Raw genomic sequence first — 18,093 nt, forward strand, 5'->3', positions numbered from 1 at the left:
AAATTTATTTCTAAAAGTTCGCAAGCTTTGTTTCAAATTAAAAGATTTTAAAACCTTTTTGAAACCTTTCATCCAATCCTTTCACTCATTCACATACGCGCTTTCCTTTCTCTCACACAATCACTCTTGAGCTTTCTTTATTATCAGTATTGTTTAATATATATCAACTATGTCAGCCTTCCTCAACCTGGGGCGCTCCAGATGTGTTGGACTACAACTCCCAGAATGCCCCAGCCAGCTGGCTGGGGCATTCTGGGAGATGCAGTCCAACACATCTGGAGCGCCCCAGGTTGAGGAAGGCTGAACTACGTGCGCACCACACTCCAAAGACACTACTCTCTACACTGAACCTCAAATTCTCCAGACCCAAGTACTCTAAACACCAAGAGCTAACACACAGAGAGCCCTAAAAACTCTTAAGAGTACCTAAAAAGTCTCCCTCAATCCCCTCAGTCCTTCCCTTATATATCACTCCTTCCCCTCCCCAGACATTCTAACTCCGCCCACTCAGGCCAACATTCTAATACATTTGGGAACTGACTTGTGGGGCGTAACTCCACAGGGAGATTTAGGGTAGATAAAAGGTAGGACTTCTTCACACGGCGCAGAGTTAAACTATGGAACTCACTTCCACAAGATGTGGTGATGGCCACCAGTTTGGAGGGCTTTAAAAGGGTGTTGGATAAATTCCTGGAGGAGGAGAAAGCTATCCATGGCTCCTGGTCCTGATGGCTGTGTGCTACCTCCAGTCTCAGAGGCGGTATGCCTATGTTCACCAGTTGCTGGGGAACATGGGCAGAAGGGTTCTGTTCCACTCATGTTCTGCTTGTGGATTTCCCTTGGCCTAATGCAGATTGGGGTGTGCTGGCATCTGAGAGGAAAGGCACAAGCCTTGATAATGCAACGTTCCGTCAGTTTTTGACCCAACCGTTTCCTTCTTTACAGATCTATACAAGAAAATTCTAGAAACCACTATGACGCCAACCGGGATAGACACTGGCAAGCTGTATCCCATTCTGATGTCGTCCGGGCTTCCCAGAGAGACTCTTGGACAGATCTGGGCCTTAGCCAATCGCACTACTCCTGGGAAGCTGACGAAAGAAGAACTGTACTGTGTTCTGGCTATGATTGCGGTAACTCAGGTACGGTTGGGGAAGGCTGGTAATTCAAGGCACCAGGTTGGGTAAGGCTGGTAATCTGGGGTCTGGAAGCAAAGCCCTATGAGGAGAGACTGGAAGAATTGGGCATGTTTAGCCTGGAGAAGAGAAGATGGAGGGGGAGACAGGATAGCACTCTTCAAGTCCTTGAAAGGTTGTCCCACAGAGGAGGGCCAGGATCTCTTCTCGATCCTCCCAGAGTGCAGGACACGGAATAATGGGCTCAAGTTACAGGAAGCCAGATTCCAGCTGGACGTCAGGAAAAACTTCCTGACTGTTAGAGCAGTACGACAATGGAACCAGTTACCTAGGGAGGTTGTGGGCTCTCCCACACTGGAGGCCTTCAAGAGGCAGCTGGACAGCCACCTGTCAAGGATGCTTTAAGGTGGATTCCTGCACGGAGCAGGGGGTTGGACCCGATGGCCTTAGAGGCCCCTTCCAACCCAACTATTCTATGAGTCTCTGAATTACCAAGAAAGAAAGGATTTTTTTGAAAAAAATATTTGTTCAGTTTTTCAAAGTAACAACAAACAGCACATTTACGTACACCACATTTGCAGGTTTGAAACAACAACTTTCTGCATATCTTTATTTATTTATTTATTTATTTAAAATATTTATATCCCGCCCTATATCACTAAGATCTCAGTGATACATTTATTTTATTATTACATTTATATACCATCCCATAGCTGAAGCTCTCTGGGCGGTTTACAAAGTATCTATCACATTGCATGGGGGACTCCCCGCCTACAGGGATGTATCACCTGTAATGTTTTTCTCTCTATCCCCACATGCAGAGAGGCGTTCCAGCCATGAGCCCCGATGGTTTAAACCAGTTTCCTTCGGCCCCGATCCCTACGCTAAGCGGGCTCCCGATGGCGATCCCGGTCACAGTGAGCCAACAGCCTATGATGCCCCCTGGTCCGCCGGTCTCCATGCCTCGTAGCGTAGGGCCAGCAGCCGTCGGGATCAGCATGACGCCGCCACTGGGCGGGGCAGCATCGCAGGCGCCCGGCAGTTTCATGCAGTCTTTCCCGGCAAGCCAGGTTTGTGCTGCCTGTATTATTCTTGAAGTAGGTTGAAGGCAACTTGCCCTTTTGAGCTCATTTTTAAGGTGAATGTGCCCAGCTGCAAAGCCCAGGAATTCGGCAGCAGTTGGTTATAGGAAAGGAAGACAGATGGGTTCTCAGCTCGCGAGCGTGGGGCGCGTGCTGTCAAAGGCCTGGGAGTCTTGGCTTTAATATACCAGATAACCAGTGGAATCAGCTTTGGGTCCAAAAGCCCTACGAATCAGTTTCCGCAGCCATTAGGGAAACATCTTTGAAGGCACTGCGTCGATGGTGCAGAACCCCAGTGCAAATGGCTCACACCACCTCAGATGGGAAGTCTGACTGCTGGTGGGGTGTGTGTTCCACCAGAAGCACATACTGTCACCTCTGGTGGGAATGCCCGTGGGTTCAACAGTTTTGGCATCTGGTGCATCTGGAATTATTACAGATAACAAAGGAACATGTTCATTTTACCCCAGAATTATTTTAATTATCCTTGTATTATAATAAAAATGAACCTATTGTAGCCAAACAATTAGTAACTTTCTTAATAGCAGCTGCGAGACAAGCAATAGTACAACAGTGGAAAAATTTGGATCATCTTGACAAAGAGGCATGGGATCACAACATGTGGTCTACTGCAGTTTGTGAAAAAAAATAACGCATAAGTTACGAGTACTACAAGGCAAAGATGAGCCGCTAGTATTTAGTGCTATATGGTGGAAATTCATTTCACACCCAACTGATTCTGAGACGTTGACATGTATGTCGAACACAGCTAGGGATATATGGACTGTATAAATGGTATGAAATTTCCGATATAGAATGAATTTATTGTAAATTTGTAATACTATCAAGAATTTAAAAATGTAATAAGGGCAATAAGCTTCACTCCATTGTTTTCTTATTTTTGTTATTATTATTACTATTATTCATTTAGGGGAGGGAGGGAGATATTAAAAATTTTAAAAGAAAAAACAAAGGCCTGGGAGTCGAAACAATTTTGTATGGTTTGAAGCGACTCAGGATGCTGGTTTTGACATAGAAAGCCCTAAACCAAGACCGTGGGACCTGTGGCTTTCCAGAAATGGTTGGACTCCAAATCCCATCAGCCCCAGCCAGTATTGCGGATAGTTAGGGATCACGGGGGTTGTTGTCCAACATCAACAGCAACAACAACAATAATAATTTTTAATCTGGAGTTTTATTCTTTTATTTGATCTTTTATTGTTCACCCCTCCAGAATCTGTCTAGATGTGGAGCAACATATAAATGCTGTAAATAAATAATGCCTGCAAAATGGCTTGAGACTAGGAGACCTTAAGAGTATTCAGAGGGCACTCTGAAGCTCTGCTCAGAGTCCTGCCACCATCAGAGGTGAGGCAGGTGGTGACCAGAGACAGGGCCTTCTTTAGCGGTGGCACCCCATCTCTGGAATTTGCCTTAAAAGCAGCCAATAAATAACAAATATGTAGAATATCTAGATAAAATAACAGCGATGAGGCTGCTGATAAAAAGTAGGTACATGGTGGCTGCTTCCCTGAAAGGGGTCTCTCATCGTGTCATGTAATCTAGGCAGCCAAACCAGAGGACGACGACTTCCAGGACTTCCAGGATGCTTCAAAATCGGGAGGCCTTGACGATACCTTTACGGATTTTCAAGGGGACGTGCCTGGATTGGGCAAGACGGCTGCGGCACAACTCCAGAGCAGGTAGAGAATTCTAAGCTGTCGTTTTAGTTTGGCGCAGCGGGGGAGGCGTTTTGAAACAAGGCCTTTTAAATCTTCCAAATTGGAGGATCCAATAAGAACCATGTGCCGAAATAATTTTGCCCTGCTCTAAAGCCGATAGAGTTACAGTTCAGATTGGGAGCACTGCTGTAGAATTGTTCCCTTATAATTGCATTTTGCATTGTATGAATGGCTTGTTTTATAATCGCTGCTGTTGCTGTTATAAATTATTGGCTCCTTTTCCTTTTGGGAAAGTTCCTTCTTGGAGAGTTAAACAATCCTCAAATAACCCATGGGCTGTTGTAGGTTTATTTGAGGGTTGTTTAACAAGCCTGGGTTCAGACAGCTCGCCCAGCATAGCCCACACCTCACATCAAGCCACTAGGGCTTGTTTAAGCTACCGGGCTTTGTTTTAATTGTGCGAACCGGCCCATTGCGTTCTCAGGCTGGCTAGCCAATATTATTAAAAATATATATGAAATAAACAGGTCGACAGCACAACAGCGCTATTATTGTTACTATTTTGCTTAAAGTATTCACCTTTTGCGCAGGAAATTACTGTGCGTGACAGTCTAATTGTCTAAAAGTGAGGCGGCAGGGGGGATATGTGCGTGTTGTTTTTCCTGAAGGTGCTTCACCTGGGACTGTGTGTTCCGTACGACGCCACCTCCCCTCCGGAACGCAATGCGTGTTTACGGCCTAATAAGACAGACGTAATTGTTTAAAGACTTTTATTTTGGATGAGGTGGAGGGTGGGAGACAGTCCCCAGCTCTGTGGACGACTAAAAATTAGATCTGCTGTGAAAACGTCCTGTGAAGATACCCAGTGTGAAATGGAAGACTGCTTCCATAAATGCTAGTTCCTCGTTGTGGCGCAGAGTGGTAAAGCAGCAGTTACTGCAGCTGAAACTCTCCCCATGGCCTGAGTTCGATCCCAGCGGAAGCTGGTTTCAGGCAGCCGGCTCGGGTCGACTCAGCCTTCCATCCTCCCGAGGTCGGTAAAAGGAGGACCCAGTTAGCTGGGGGAAAGGTAATCACAGCCAGGGAAGGCAACGGCAAACCACCCCGCTATAAGGCCTGCCAAGAAAACGTCAGCGAAAGCTGGCGTCCCTCCAAGAGTCAGTAATGACTCAGTCCTTGTACGAGAGGTTCCTTTCCTTTCCTTCCATAAATGCTCTCTCTCCCGTTTGTGTAGCCTCTCTCTGGGTCGGCGGGTTTCACGAATTCCCGTTAGCTCACATCGGCAAAATGTTCAGCTTGTATGAGGCTTGTAGGTTACTGATAAGGAGATTTGGAAAGGCAGTAGAAAGCTCTGGAACTATTTCTGTTTTTATGCTTTTTATGGTTTTAAGTCTTGTATATTTGTTTTTAATGTTCACTGTTTTTAACCTTTGTAAACCGCCCAGAGAGCTTCAGCTATGAGGCGGTATATAAATGTGATTATTATTATTAATAATAATAACAGTAATAATAATAATAGTAGTAATAATAATAATAATAGTAATAATAATACGGAAACCATAGTATCTGTCCCCCTCGGCTATTTTTGCAACCTGCCTGCCTCTACGTCCAAATTTGCCATTGTGGCAGCAAAAAAAGAGGCAACTTTGCCTTAAAACAAATGATAAAAACTGTTTAAAAGGAAAAAAGCGTGGTAGAAGGGAGAAGTGGGAACACTAAGCAATTGTGGCAGGAAGAGGGGAGGGGGAGAAACTTTTAAGTGGAAATAAGGAGAGAATGAAGATCCAGAAGGGGAAAGAGGGTTTTTGGTCGAAGGATCATAGAATCATAGAATAGTAGAGTTGGAAGGGGCCTATAAGGCCATCGAGTCCAACCCCCTGCTCAGTGCAGGAAACTTTTCTTAGGAAGATGTTTAAGACAAAAACAAGACATTAAATAAATAAATAAATAAATAAATTCTTACCTTCCTCTCCCTCTGGGTTGAGGCAGGCAACAACATAGAATACAAAAATATAAAATACATAAAACTGATTAAAAATATAAAACCAATACGTTATTAAAATCTCAACGTCTTTGAAGACATTTTACAGTTCAACTGGGTAGGCCTGCCGGAAGAGATCCGTCTTTATAGCTTTTTTAAATTCAGGAAGACTGTTAAGCTGGCGGATCTCTGCCGGCAAGCCATTCCACAGGCTGGGAGCGGCAAAAGAGAAGGTCCTCTGGGTAACAGTTGTCAGCCTAGTTTTGGCCAACTGGAGTAAGTTCTCCCCAGAGGACCTGAGTGTGCAGGGCGGATTGTACAGGAGAAGGCGATCCCGCAGGTCACCTGGACCCAAACCATGTAGGGCTTTAAAGGTAATAACCAACACTTTATACTTCGCCCGGAAAATAAAACACATACACTACCCTAAAAAAGTGGAGACTTTTTTTTTTTTTTAGAAATCTTTAAATTGTCTGGGGATGACAATGGGCATACCTGTGTGCCCGGAGTGATGGCAGCCAGGTGGGGTACACATGGCTGTACCCCGGAAGGGGAGACATCTCTTTCCTGCTCCTTTCATCAGCTTAGGTACCGGACATGCTTGCGCCCTTTTATTGCAATCCAGGATTCTTAAGCTTGCTTTGCAGCTTTAGAAAAGGACTCTAAATCCAAAGGGAAAAAGTGCCGTGGAGCTTTAAGTTACCGACTTCCTTCCCTCTGGTCCCTAATCCTAAAAATATACTTAGGAAGCATTGTGGCATAAATGTCACCCATTACGCACACGCATGCGTGGTTTTCTTCACTCTGGCATATTATTATTATTATTATTATTATTATTATTATTATTATTATTATTATTATTATAATATTAATTTCATTTCTGTACTGCCCCTTAGCTGGATCTCTCTGGACAGTTTACAGCAATTCATAAAAATACAGAATACAACATAATAAAAATAGTCTAAAATGCTTAACACAGAAAATTTAAAAAATAAAACCATGTGAACAGCTAAAAACAATTCGAAGAAGCAGTGTTTTTCCCAATAGCCCTGTTCTAAATCAGCAGACATAAATGCCTCATCAGATACTATTAAATCTGTAGGTGTCATCGTTACCTGGCACTGAAAAGATGAAAGTGTGGGTGCCAGGCGGGCCTCAGTGGGGAGCTCATTTCCTAGCCGGGGAGACGTCCTCCCTCCTCTCTTGCATCAAGAGAGCCTTTTGATCATATTACTGTTCATCCTGGTCCGGAGCAGTTCTGCCCCATGTTCTGCCACGAATTGGGGTGCGTTTTCATCTCTCCAGAAGCTGCTCTTGCGTCAGGATCTCCCCAGATTAATTTTTCGCCCTAATTCATGGGACTTGAGAATGCTGCCCGCTCTGGTGACTACAAACAGCGTCTGGATTTCTCACACGGAACAGAGACCCTTTTTGTGCTGAGCTCTCGTCTCTCTTGTTTTATTTAGCGCTCCTTCAATGCTGATTCCGTTCTCTGGCTCAAAGATGCCTTCTGCCGTGGATAAGTACGCCGTTTTCAAAGGGATCGCCTCTGACAAGCCTGCCGAATGCCCAGCACCACTTGGAGGTAAAAAGCAAGGGTCAGGTGTATTTAACGTGGCGCTATTCCGCTTAATATTTCTTTTGGCTTGAATAGATGGAACCCTTAAGTGGATCGCTCTGCTACACTTAGTGGAGAGTGAGAGTTCCCCCCTCCTCTCCCCGTCCACCAGCTCTGTCTGTCCCTCCTCTGGTATGCCAGATCCATGTATGCATGTACCTTTGGACAGTGGTAGAGCGCATGTTCCATTTAAAATTGGTAGAGTGCATGGTTTGAATGAATGTGGAACAGGAGCACTGCTCTTCCACTCGTGCACTGGGTTGTTTAAACCATGGGTTGTGGTTATGTGCAAACCAGGTCTCTCTCACTCACTCACTGTGTGTGTGCGTGTGTGTGTGTCTGTCAGGATTCCTTCTATGACCTGGACTCCCTGAGAAACTCTTTAAGGATTTATGCCTCCTTAGAGTCCCACCTTCCTTCTTTTTACCTTTTTACCCTTCCTAGTAACATGGGGTTCAGGCTGTAGATGTGGGGCGAGTAACACTCCAGACACTTGTGGCTTAACACAGCAGTTTACTAGTAAAGGAAAACAAGCAACGCATAAGCTAAAGGTTTTTAGTCAATAGAGCTGAGTGATACAAAGGCATTGAAAGAAAATAAAAGTTGCAAAAACGCAAGTTCTTTTACCCTAAGCTGCTTCTTTCTGCTCCTTCCATAAGCTCTGGTCTTTCTCTGGCTTAGACCTGGCTCACTATTTTATACCCTCTTCCACCAAAACAGAAAGTAAAATTCCCACTTTGAGGAAATGAAACTTAACTGGAGAAATTAAACTACTCCTCTCAGGGATACCCCCTCCCGACAGAAAATTCCAGGCCTCTAGGCCTGAGTTTTATTACTTTATCTCTGCAGGTAAGCCTTCGCAGTGAGAGAGACAGAGAGAAATCCGAATGGTCTCCTCTTCCAAGTAATAGATGGGATGCAATGCACTGGGAAGTTCTCCCGTGCAAGATCAGCCTTGCTCCTGCACAACTGCTGTCTGTTTCAGTGGGGCTTAGGGAGGAGAACTTCCCAAGAGGTTGTGCTCTGCTGGACAGGTCTATATGTTCTCTCTCTCTCTCTCTCACACACACACACACTCTATACTATCCTCAATGAGACCCAAAGTCTAGTGCTCAAGGCAGCTTGTTTGCCTTTGGCTCATGACAGGACAATTAGATCTTAAATCAGCCTGAAATGGAGACACCCACTGACAGTGAGATACCTGAGCCATACAATTCCTGGTTCAGAAAAGCCATTCAACATTGGCTAACCCCGGCTACAAAATGTGTAGGCGACACAATAACAGGGGCAGTTCGTGCGTGTCTCACCTGTGAGTGAATGTTGTTTTTCTGACTAATTTAACAACGTTGCAATTAAGCTCCTTCTTCCTTTCTCTCTTTTTTTAACTATGCGCATGGTAGATTACGGAGACAAATACAGTGCGTTTCGGGAGCTGGAGCAGCCGTCCGAGAGTAAATCCGTAGGTAAGCATGCCAAGTTTGGGATCCTGAATATACCGTTCACTCGTTGCCTCCATATTTTTTTTTGGGGGGGGGGATAATCATAGGGCATAAATGATTTGATGTCAGTCAAACTGGCATCAAACTGGGGAGAGGCAATGAGTGGGGTACCGCAGGGCTCAGTCCTGGGCCCAGTGCTCTTCAACATTTTTATTAATGATTTGGACGAGGAGGTGCAGGGAACGCTGATCAAATTAGCAGATGACACAAAATTGGGTGGGATAGCTAATACCCTGGAAGACAGAAACAAACTTCAAAGTGATCTTGATAGGCTGGAGTGCTGGACTGAAAACAACAGGATGAAATTTAATAGGGATAAATGCCAAGTTCTACATTTAGGAAATAGAAACCAAAGGCACAGTTACAAGATGGGGGATACTTGGCTCAGCAACACTACAAACGAGAAGAATCTTGGAATTGTTGTAGATCGCAAGCTGAATATGAGCCAACAGTGCGATATGGCTGCAAGAGAGGCAAATGCTATTTTGGGCTGCATTTATAGAAGGATAGCTTCCAAATCACGTGAGGTCCTGGTTCCTCTCTATTCGGCCCTGGTTAGGCCTCATCTAGAGTATTGCGTCCAGAGCCTCTCAGTTGCTCTTGGTTCTCCGGCTGATGGATCTCAGAATTAAACACCAGGACACGATGTTTGACATTTGATAGAGGGCATCATTCATTCACATGCAAGGGAAGAGTATGCGTGGTTCAGAATCATGGCCTGTTGGAGCACCCTTTTTCCCTTCACATAATTGCGTGAGCCTTGAGGGCGGAAAAATCTGCATCTCTGCTGGCAAAGTGCAATCTTGCGCTTTCTAGTAAACGTCATAAACAAATAAGATGCCTCTTAATCACCTCTACCTTAGGAGTAGGATTTGATTTGATGTGCTATTTTAAGAGATGGCATATCTGCAAGTCTCATTAAAGTCTTGTAGGTGTAACATACTTGTCACCCTTCAGGATGAGACCCAAAATTGCTCACGTTGCAGAAGTCTAAACGTTTTGCTTTTCACAGTCGTCGGCTGGGTTCACACATCACCCTAACTCACAGTCATTAGTTGAATGTGGGTTGTTGTTGAACCATGGGTTGTTTGTTGAACCATGGGTCCGTGTGCTGTCCAAACCCAGGACATTTTTTTGCAGGGTGGCATGTTCTTTTTCTCAAACAAACCACCTTGAGAACCCATGGTTGTTGTTGGGTTGATCAGGGTGGTTAACAAACCATGCTGCGGAAAACGTCCTGGGTTCGGATAACACGCTAACCCACGATTCAACAACAACTCATGGCTGAACAGCAATCCACAGTCAATTACTAATCCACAGTTCAACAGACAACCCACAGTTCGATATTCAAAGCTGGGATTCCTTCGCCCCGGCCAGTATTCCTAGCCAACTGGTGACACTTGCTGATTGGTGGGATAATATCCCTTGCATTTCAGGGACACGACCCAGAGCCTTTTGATTTCCACAGGGCATAGGGGCAGTTGTAAATGATGGGTGTGAGTAAAGACGCAACATTCATGAAATGAAGACGCTTGATCATTTAAAATGCTGCTCATATATGAAGACGCAAGGAATTGGGGCGGGGGTGGGGGGAAGAGACGCAAACACAAGTTTAACAAGCACAGATGTAAAAGTCCCAATAGTTCCGTTCACTTCTGGGGAGAAAAGGGAGAGATGTTGATTTTCAACTGCCCTTTTATCACTTCTAACCCTTTCACCAGCTTACATTTCTAATGGAAAAGCTTGCAGTCCATCAGTAAGTTGGGTTTTGCTGTGTTGTGTGTAAGTTTGGGTTGACGTCAGTTTCACAAAAGCAAACTCTCTGGAAAAGCCGAGGTTTGCAGCACCTTTTAAGAAACAATCCTATCCGCACACCGGCTTGTATTCAGTGTCCTCAGTATTTCTTGCCACAACTTAAAATCTGTCTGAAAAGGTTGACCTGATGACTTGTTAACTTAGGGCAGCATTTGTGAAACTGACTTGACCGGGTGTTTTTTTTTTTTTTTGGTGATGGTACTTTGAAATACAAAAAAGCAAACAGTGTTTGTGTGTCTAGATAGAGAAAAAGGTTGCATTGCTTTTTAAGTAATAAAGATATTTTAACCGCAGCTTTTGTGTAAATATGTCACGCTGGTGAATGGGTTAATTAAAATTAAATACTCCATTTTAAATTATTATTATTATTACTATTATTATTATTATTATTATTATTATTATTATTATTATTTATTAGACGCCTCCCCCCTAAAAAAAAAAATCCTCAAGGCAACTCTCAACAAAATTAAAACATACAAAAAGTTAAAGCAATTTAAAACAGTTAAAAACAACTATCAGTAAAACGGCATGACACCATACAACAACTAAAACATCAGGGTCGACCACAAATAATTCAGCTGATGCATTAAGAAGCCCGTCGTATGCCACCAAATGCCTGCAAACAGGAAAGCCTTGGCATGGCTCCAAAAAGATGACAGTGGCTGCGTTCAGACAACACGATAGTCAAAAGTGGGGTGATAATCAACTCAAGTCCACGTTGAATTAACTCACTCATCACCCGCCCTAGTCCTCCCACTTGTATCCCATCAGCCATTGCGGCCAAAAATCTATCCTGCTGACTGGGCTAGAGCGGCAGCCACCACTTTGACCCCTCTTGCCATGCAACTCTGTGGCTGACAAAATAACCAACGGTGCCCTCCATACAACATGATAAGCAACGGTGGTTCAAATAGCCAACTCTGCACAGCGCTGGTTATTCGCGCAGGTTATTTTGGCCAAATAACTAACGGTTGGTTAAAAAACTCCCTCCATACAACATGATAACCCATGGTGGGTTAAATAACCAACCGTCAACTAGTTAAACCACCGTTGGTTATTGTGTTGTCTGGGCCTTGATTGAATATTAAATAAGCCATGTTGAGCTGCTGTGATCATGCGAACCAGGTCAATGGCTGCACCGGGAGTCAGGATAAACCATGGTTAATCATGACAGGCACGTCACAACAACCCAGTTTTTTGTTAATCCCTAAGTTGTTGTGAACGAAGAGGTAGCAAGTGGGCACACTGGTCCCCTATCCCCCACCTGGTTGCTCCTGCTGGGACTAAATAACCCAGGGATGCTTCGTTCCTTGGTTGTTAATTGTGTTGTGCGAACTGGGATTTCTAGTTTGTTGGTGGAGAAACAAACCAGAATTGGAACCCACAGGCAGGTTATTATAACACAAGCTTTGGAGCCATCACAGTTAAATTAAATTCTAAGTTAGTTTAACTTCATCAGTAGCTGATGCCATTCTGGCTAGGTGCCCCCTGCATTGGTGTGTATGTCCATCTGGATACATTTCTACACCTTGTATAAATTATGAAAACGGAGCAGATTTGCAAAGTTTCTTATGGCACATAATTATTGCCTTGTATTCTAGACACACGCTATTGTTTCAATCAAGGCTCATTTCAATCTTGTTGACAACTGAGACAATTAAGCATGTATAATCAGGGATTTAAGTTGAAGCGAGGTGGGGCGGGAACCATTTGCCTCCACATTTAAATCAGCTACAGCAGCTAATGTTTCTCCCCATGCCAGTCAATTCACCACACTTGCTTTTAGATGACTTTAGGGTGACCCTGTGGAAAGGAGGACTGGGCTCCTGTACCTTTAACAGTTGCATAGAAAAAGGAATTTCAGCAGGTGTTATTTGTATGCATGTAGAACCTGGTGAAATGCTCTCGTCATCACAATGGTTAAAGCTGCAGGAGCTATACTAGAGTGACCAGATAAAAAAGAGGGCAGGGCTCCTGCAGCGTTAACTGTTATGTTGTCGAGGGTATTTCACCAGGTGCTACATGCATACAAAGGATTCTTATCATCTCCCTTGAGGGTTTTTTCCTAATCTCCTATCCCTACAAGGATGTTTCTTGCAATAGAGAATTGCTCACTTTGAACTAAAGCTTCCTTTCCAAAAACCGGAGGTCCTATTAGTGTATCTTATACATCTGCAAACTGAGGGATGGGTCTGTCAATTGGTCTAAGGGAAAATCTAGGACAGCCCCTTTTCAGTCCAGCAATCTCCAACATATGAAAGACCCGTGTAAAATGGAACTAATACAGGAAAATAGCATGATCTTGTAAGAATGAAAACATATGGAATAATTGGCTGTTCTGGGTATGATCTTGTCAAAGATATAAATGCACGCATGAAAAGGTGCTAGCCGTAACAGAATGCAAACGGTTGAGAAAAACAAAGTTAAGGACCATAAAAAGCACAAAATTTAATACAAAGCTAATGAATTTAAATTGACAATTTCACATAAGAGCACTTGTATTTAAATTTCACATAAGAGCACTTGTATTTCTAAATCGAACATCCAATGATGTGATAAAAAGTGCTCTTTTTCTAATGGCCAGATGCGTTTCGACCGGAAGGTCATCAGTGTCCCAAAATCTAGGCTTGTATGTGCAAAAAACGTTTATCAAGTGGGTCAGACTGTTTTTTATCATTCCCGAATAGAATCGATAGTGTACACAAGTGAACCGTTTCAGTCACGCATATCATACAACAAGCCTACGGTCAAAGATATGTCCAATCGATTTGAATGGGAATTTTAAGCCCATGTATATATCTCTCCCATTGAAGTCATTGGGACTTTGAAATGCTTAACTTTGGCTGGATTGTGCTCACTGCTTTATTATTATTATTGTTGCCATTGGGTTATTTTTTTTTAAAAAAAAATCAAAACGTTATTTGCCTTGAGTCCTTGGGAGGAAGTCAGATGGCAATTGAACAAAATAAACCAATTACCCCCAGAGCCGTTTTGAGCATTGGGGAGAATTAACGCATTCGTTGCTTGGTTGGGAGAACATCACAGCTGTCCTTTCGGAAATCCTACTGACGTTTCCTCCTCTCGTCTGCCTTCAGGGGACAGCTTCGCAGAATTCAAATCTGCAGGACCCGACGACGGCTTCACAGATTTCAAAACTGCTGACAGCATCTCGCCCTTAGAGCCGCCGACGAAAACTAAGCCTTTCCCTCCCCCGTTCTCTTCTCTACCTACCCAGCCAAAGCCGCAACCGCAAGCCAAGCCTTCTCTAAATTTGGCAGACCTGGATCTGTTTTCTTCCGCCTCCGCTGGAGAGAACAGACCTCTCCCCATTCCAGCCGCCTACAATTCCCCGAAGCCGGCAGCTTTCCCCGTGCCGCCACCTCTCACGGCAGCCGCCGCCGCCGCCCTGCCAACGCCCAGCAACAGCTCCGTTTTGGCCAACGATTTTGCTGACTTCAACCTCTTCGGGGGGTTGTCGAATTGCAACGCGGCCGCTACTCAGGATGAATTTGCGGACTTCATGGCTTTCGGCAACAGCGCCGGCTCTTCTGAGCCGCCGCCGGATGATAAATACAGCCCCCTCAAGCAAGAGGGGAGCCCCGTCCCTCCACCTGGGTCCTTGGTTGGTGCCGCGAAGAGCCCGGCTGCCGCTCCTACCAAATACGACATCTTCAAGCAGCTGTCTCTGGACAGCCCCGGTTTAGGCTTCGAAGAACTGAAAGACCACACCCCGTCGTCGGCGAAGAGCGAAGACGACTTCGCCGACTTCCACTCGAACAAATTCTCCTCCAGCTCTGAGAAATCCCTGGTCGACAAACTGGCCGCTTTCAAGCACGCCAAAGAGGACTCGGCCTCCGTCAAGTCCCTAGACCTCCCGTCCATCGGGGGCAGCAGCGTGGGGAAGGAGGACTCGGAAGATGCGCTGTCTGTCCAGTTCGACATGAAACTGGCGGACGTGGGCGGCGACCTGAAGCATGTCATGTCCGATAGTTCTTTGGATTTGCCAACCGTTAGCGGCCAGCATCCGCCGGCAGCAGGTGAGGAACTCGTTCGATTGCTCTGGTAACGAAAGGCAGTGGAAATATTCCAGAGGGTGGCTTCCGGAGCTGAAAGTCAGGATCATGCGCTGGTCCTCCGGTGGGAGACGGCTTCTGAACCTGTATTCTTGGCTAGCTGCTCATCTCTTAACCAAGCAGTGTTACACGTTTTCTGTTGTGTGCTGTCATTTTCAGGTTGGGTCGTGTTGAGGTGGGGACCTTACACTAGCCGCGCAGTATTACTGATGCCCTCTTAGCCAACCCAGTTCCAGACAAAACGCTCTTCCAGTGTAAGAGTGCTTGAGTCAGACATGGAGCAAGCGCACTGGCTACCGTCTACCCACCCACCCGCTAAACAACCCAGCTTCAGCTCCGGATTGTTCTCCATGACATCCAAACCCGGAATGGTGGGTTGTTGGGGGAGAAACAACCCTCACTTACAAGCCATGGTTTGCTCTTGGGTTACAAATGTGGTTTGTTCCTCCCACAGCAACCCACAACTCCAGGTTCAGACGTCACAGAGAACAACCCGTGGTTTGAGCATTCCTGGGTTGTTTAGTTCAGTTGGAGTGGTCTGGCAGAAGCCAGCATGCTCGCTCGCTCCTGCTTCATTCAACCCACAAACTCTGGGTTGTTGTAACGTGCAAATTGGGCCTTTTTATCAGCCTAAAATCCCTTTCTAGTTCCCTCTTGGAGGTGAATTCCTTCTTTCTTCCTTAACCATGGCTTAGTGATACGTCAGCACTGATTGTCACTGCAATTAAATGAGTCATTTTAACTAGGATTCGAAGCCCGCTTTAAGGAGCGGTTTCAGATCGGGGTAAAACTGAAACCCTGGTTAACATTTGTGGTGAGGTATCACTTAGGCTTAGCTTTGGAGGTGAGGGACTGCACATTCGTGGAGTTGACTGCTGTTACTTTATCCACAGTTTAAGGCAGAATATCAGTGTTAACTTCTGTACCAGCCCTATAGCTTGTGTTTTGAAGTAATAATAATCTTTGACTAGTATAGCTGCCACGTTATATTTGGACAGATTATCAGGCATGGGTGACCCCTGAGCAAGTGTTTCTGTGCATTTGGAAGGAAGGGGGAAAATGGTTAATTCGTATTTAGGGTGACCATATGGAAAGGAGGACAGGGCTCCTATATCTTTCACGGTTGCATAGAAAAGGGCATTTCAGCAGGTGTCATTTGTATGCATGCAGCACCTGGTGAAATTCCCTCTTCATCACAACCGTTAAAGCTGCAGGAGCTATACTAGAGTGACCAGATTTAAAAGAGGGCAGGGCTCCTGCAGCTTTAACTGTTGTGATGAAGAGGAAATTTCCCCAGGTTCCCCATATATAGAAATGACACCTGCAGAAATTCCCTTTTCAATACAACTGTTAAACATACAGGAGCCCTGTCCTCCTTTCCACGGGGTCACCCTATTAGTGTTAGAATTAAGGCCCTAACTTTGATTTGTGTCTGGAATGGGGAGATCTCTTTGGCTTGGGACTATTCTCTTACATTCCAGTTTTATTCACAAAGGTCGCTCTACCTGTGTATGTGTTTCCGTAAGCACAGATTGGTTTCATCAGTATATATCTTCACCCTAACCCATGGTAGGTTCTTGATAGTTTGCGCTATCAAAGAAACACACTTTGATGCAGCCATTTGTGCATTGCCAAGCTCTACCTATCTCAATGTGCCAATGATGGACTATGAAATATGAAAATGTAACATTGAAGTCAGCCCTATGTAATGAATACAGGCTCGGGGCGGAAGCCATTTCCCCAGGGAGAATTCCCCGGGCACTGCAGTATGTTCATGAATACCAGAACCAAATGGATGATGGGGCCAGTTGTATTGACTCCTTTCGCCTGAGCTGGGGGACAACTGGGTGAGAAGGGCATCTTTGATTCACCCCTGACCACCGGTTCTCACCTAGACTGGAAGTGAGCCAAAAGATCATTATGATGCTCACGTGTTCGCAAATGTTCCTGAACGGAATGAAAAACCAGGGGAATCTTGTTCCGAAGTCTTCTGGTTTGGGGGGCGTTTTTTGGGGGGGCGTTTCCCCCCCTAAACATTATAGAGGGGGAAACACTGAATCAAACTTTTTGTGGCCTTTAAAAATATGGGGGAAATCGCAGTATTCCAAATCAAAAAGGTGTTATCCAATGTTGGTATTTGTGGCAGGGAGGCTTTTGCTGCAAAAATTACCTATTTCAGCATGATTTTTTTCTTCTTCCTCTTCTCCCCCCCTGACCCCCCTCCAATCTTGGGTAGTGAAAAAAAACTACAGTACTGTAATCTTCCATTCTATTTTTAAGTATGGAAAGGGGAATAAAATCCGTTGGTGGCTTTGGATAGGGAGAATTCCTCTAACAGGGTGCAAAAATATCAGGAATAATTCTTCTTCATGAAGAATGAAATTTCTTTTGTATGTTAAAAGGCTTGGGCACGGTCTGGTGGGATAACCAGCAGCCTGGCCCCGGCCGTGTGCGTTCTTGAAAGTTTTTTTACTTTCATTCCCCCCCCCCCCAAAAAGCACTTTTTTCCTACTATTTTTCTAATCATTCTCGGTGGTGGCTTGATCTTTACGTAGCTCGTTCCCAAGAGATGGAGTTCGATGTCCGTCGCAATTCAAAGATTTTGCATTGAGGGGTGCATTCTGGGTCCCAGGCCCGATGAAAAGCAGATTGTGCGTTTCGATGCTCAATGTTTTCAACTCTAAAGGAGCCTTCCGCAACCCTGCGACCTCCAGATGTGATGGACTGCAACTCCCATGCCGGCTGAGGATTATGGGAGTTGCAATCCAACACATCCGGAGGGCGCTGGGTTGCAGAAGGCCACTCTAAAGGGTCATTATCAGGGGTTTTTCCAAAACTAAAAACAAAATCCTGGTGCCAAGTCTGATGTATTCCTCAAACGGCCAATTGAGTCCCAACATTTCCCAGTTCCTAACCATGGTTAAGGCATCAGCCATGAACCGCTAGCCCTCCCGCACCACACTCCCGCCATCCATACCTGTTGGTATTGAAGCTCCAAAGTTTAACCATGGTTAACGCCAACCAGGATTCCCTCCTAACCGACATTTCAAACCTTGGCGAGGAGTGAAGCCTACTTAGCCGTTTTCCACGGTTAACTTTGTCGCAGACACAACAGCTCCCTGCAGCCGAGGCCCCGGGAGAGCCAGGAGATAATCGCGCGTGTGTTAGAAGATGTGTAATCTTCTAACACACATGTTAGAAGAGGGG

At 45.1% G+C, this 18,093-nt stretch overlaps 1 protein-coding gene across 6 annotated transcripts in view; it reads left to right on the plus strand.

Annotated features, from left to right (window-relative positions):
• SYNRG (synergin gamma) overlaps positions 1 to 18,093 on the plus strand; it is a 77,258-nt gene that overhangs the window by 29,270 nt on the left and 29,895 nt on the right. For all 6 annotated transcript variants that reach the window (XM_063146680.1, XM_063146681.1, XM_063146682.1 and 3 more), the window contains 6 exons: positions 946 to 1,142; positions 1,958 to 2,206; positions 3,785 to 3,921; positions 7,348 to 7,466; positions 8,900 to 8,962; positions 13,909 to 14,850. In XM_063146680.1, coding sequence (XP_063002750.1) covers positions 946 to 1,142; positions 1,958 to 2,206; positions 3,785 to 3,921; positions 7,348 to 7,466; positions 8,900 to 8,962; positions 13,909 to 14,850 — 1,707 coding nt within the window. The remainder of the gene's footprint in view (positions 1 to 945; positions 1,143 to 1,957; positions 2,207 to 3,784; positions 3,922 to 7,347; positions 7,467 to 8,899; positions 8,963 to 13,908; positions 14,851 to 18,093) is intronic.

Source organism: Elgaria multicarinata, chromosome 22, assembly GCF_023053635.1.
Source record: "Elgaria multicarinata webbii isolate HBS135686 ecotype San Diego chromosome 22, rElgMul1.1.pri, whole genome shotgun sequence".
Taxonomy (NCBI): Eukaryota; Metazoa; Chordata; class Lepidosauria; order Squamata; family Anguidae; genus Elgaria; species Elgaria multicarinata.